Genomic DNA, 2594 nt, shown 5'->3' with positions numbered 1-2594 from the left:
TAACCACATCCTCCTTGTAAACCCCCGTCTGTTGGTTCCCACCCCCCCCCCCCCCCCCCCACCTTATTTATTTTTAAGCCTGGGATGGTAGGAAGAGAAAGAGAATCGCCCCCTTCTGCTTTTAATTAATCGCTCGACGAGCCCAAATTCCTCCAAAAAGTCCGGATTGTGGCCGTTTTGCTCGCTGTCCCTGGGGTGATGGGGAGGGGGACGGGACCCCCCACCCCCCCCCCCCCCCTCCAGAGGGTCCCGGCGGGGGGGGGGGCTCCGGGGGCCGTTCCCCACCTCTTGTTAATTTGTACAAATAGATGCTGATCGCTGCTCCCGCCGTCTTCCTCCTTGTACAGAACGACAGACTCCTTGTAAATAGCCGTAGGTGTGACGCTGTGTGCGTGACCTGCTGTGCCGTGGCCGTGCTGATGCGTCCCTCGATCTCCCCCTCCCCCCCCCCCCTCGGTGTGGTTTCTCTGCTTGTGAAATATCACTTTTCAAAGCTCTTATTTAAAGGTGAAGAACCAAACACGGGGCTGTGGCCGCCCGGCGCAGCTCCTTGTGCCCGTATAGCGACGTGCTTCTGTGAGACTGTGAATACGTGGATATTGCTATAGCAATGACTGCCCCGGAGGTCTTGCATCCCCCTATTTATTTCTCCTGGAGCGCTGTGTCTTTATTTTACAGGTTTCTCCCTCCCCCTCCCTCTCCCTGCGGTCCCCTGTTCCTCCCTTTCCCCCTTTTTCCTATTTTTTGTGAAGTTTACTTATGGAAGAGTTACACTGTACTGTACAAATGTCAAAAGTGTCAAAAAAAAAAAAAGAGTACAATTTCCTAAAAATCACTGTATTAAAGAAATGTTGTGAAGAAATAAATCAATGCTGATCAGGAGGGGCTCTCAGTTCTTCCAGGTGCCAGCGGGCGATTTTAGCAGGAAGGAGCTGCGCTCTTGAGGGGGCTGGGAGGCACGACTGGGGCATTAGGGGATGCTTTGGAGGCTGGACAGAATAAGGTCCCATGCTGGGAGGAGTGCTGCTCGGTGCCTGGGGGGCAAGGGTGGGATTTGTCACCTCAGCACCGTGGATGCAGTGGCAGCCACTCCCAGAGCCACCAACAGTGCTGAAACCCAGAGGCAAAAGGCCCCTGGAAACGTGTGTGTGGGGAGGGGGTGGCAGCAGGGGACACGGACTGAAGCCCAACGCTGCTCCCCACACTGGGATATACAGAAAGCAGCATCTTCACAAGCGGATTCAACAGCCCCAGCCCCCTAATTGCCATCAGCAGATGAGCTAATCAGCAGGATGTGCGCAGGCTGTGGCTGTCTCTCCAGTGCTCGCTGCCAGGCCCTGCAGTGAGGTCACAGCGGTGGGCAGGAGCTCCCAAAAATGTTGGGGTCCTTGGGAGCAGCCCCGTCACATCCCAGCGCTGCGCTGCTTCTCGGCACTGGGGGTTTGGTTGGGCTGCAAAACACCAGAAAGGGGGCTCGTGTGCTGCAAGCTGTGCCACGCTCCGTCCGTGTGGGGCAGCCGGGGTGGTGCTCACCCTGTGCTTGAGGTAGGAGAGGTAGGTGTCCCAGCCCAGCGTCACCGTGTTGACGTACGCCACCCGGTACATGGGGGGCACAAATTGGAAATTGAAGAACTGCGCCGCTGGCCACACGCACCAGTCGTACTGTAGGAGGGGATGGAGGCAGCTGGGGGTGCTGGCTGCCGGGCCGGGCATCCACAGGGCCACAGAGACGAGCAGAGGGGTGTGCTTACCTTGTAGAACTCCCAGAACTTCTCCTTCAGCTCCTGCCAGCTCTCCTCCAGGCTGTGGCCCTCCAGTGTGCCCATGCCTGCGGGGCAGATGGTGTCAGTGGGGTGGCTGAGGTTGGGTGTCAGCCCTGTGCCAGGCGTCTGCCACGCAGAACTCACTCAGGAAATACCACACTCCCAGGATGGGTGACACCACCACCTGGTCGATGAGCACTTTCTTCAGCACCGTCCTCATCCCCCGTGCCGGGAAGGCGTTGTCCAACCACAGGTACCAGAAATGCAATACCGGACCCATGCTACAGCCCACGGCAAACATGCGTCCTGCAAGGCGACACCCGCTGCATTATTGATGCGGCCCCGTAACCAGAGACGGCGACTCGGGCAGGGATCGCTGCCACCCACCTGTGCGTGCGAGCTGATGCTGGGCCTGGGGCTCACGGCGGAGCTGCCAGAACTGCTGCAGGGCATCGCCGGCCGCCAGCAGCGTGCCGCAGCTCACAGTGTTGGTCAGCAGCAGCAGGCGGCCCCTGAACAGCGGCTGCAGCAGCCGCCTGCCCTGCGACAGCATCCTGGGGGGGGGGGGAAGCACAGTTCTCCCGCCCTGCGTGGCCCCACGCACACGGTCAGCCCACAAGTAACTTACTGACACCCCCTCCCCCCCCTCCTGAGTCACTCTGTGCCTCCCTCTCAACCTTTGGGCACTTAGCCCCCCCCCCCCTCAGAGCCCCACTGAACACCCTGTGCCCCCCAAGCACCTCATGTACCCCCCCACCCCCATGAGCCCCACAGTGCCCACCTCCTCGAGTAATTAATACAAACCCCCCCCCTGGGAATCCCGTTAGCCAC

At 59.6% G+C, this 2594-nt stretch overlaps 1 protein-coding gene across 1 annotated transcript; it reads right to left on the bottom strand.

Moving 5' to 3' along the window:
* Positions 1-821: 821 nt before the first annotated feature.
* Positions 822-2429, bottom strand: LOC122191676 (mpv17-like protein 2). The gene is made up of 5 exons (XM_042892035.1): positions 2151-2429; positions 1908-2069; positions 1752-1828; positions 1534-1662; positions 822-1451 (listed from the first exon to the last, which is right to left on the bottom strand). The coding sequence occupies exons 1-5, from the start codon at positions 2314-2316 to the stop codon at positions 1404-1406; spliced, it is 582 nt and encodes a 193-aa protein (XP_042747969.1). The 5' UTR covers positions 2317-2429; the 3' UTR covers positions 822-1403.
* Positions 2430-2594: the final 165 nt, after the last annotated feature.

Source organism: Lagopus leucura, unplaced genomic scaffold (genome assembly GCF_019238085.1).
Source record: "Lagopus leucura isolate 7727_CA_CO unplaced genomic scaffold, USGS_WTPT01 32635-0_obj-0_obj, whole genome shotgun sequence".
Lineage (NCBI taxonomy): Eukaryota > Metazoa > Chordata > Aves > Galliformes > Phasianidae > Lagopus > Lagopus leucura.
Note: the sequence above shows the minus strand (reverse complement) of the source record. Positions and strands in the feature narration are given on the sequence as shown.

Excerpts from the sequence above, each read along its gene's own strand:
- LOC122191676 (XM_042892035.1), bottom strand. The coding sequence starts at position 2,316 with ATGCTGTCGCAGGGCAGGCGGCTGCTGCAGCCGCTGTTCAGGGGCCGC. Across the intron at positions 2,070-2,150 it reads GCATCAGCTCGCACGCACAG|GACGCATGTTTGCCGTGGGC; the intron begins GTGGGTGGCAGC and ends GTCGCCTTGCAG. Across the intron at positions 1,452-1,533 it reads TCTCCTACCTCAAGCACAGG|CCCAACCAAACCCCCAGTGC; the intron begins GTGAGCACCACC and ends GGTGTTTTGCAG.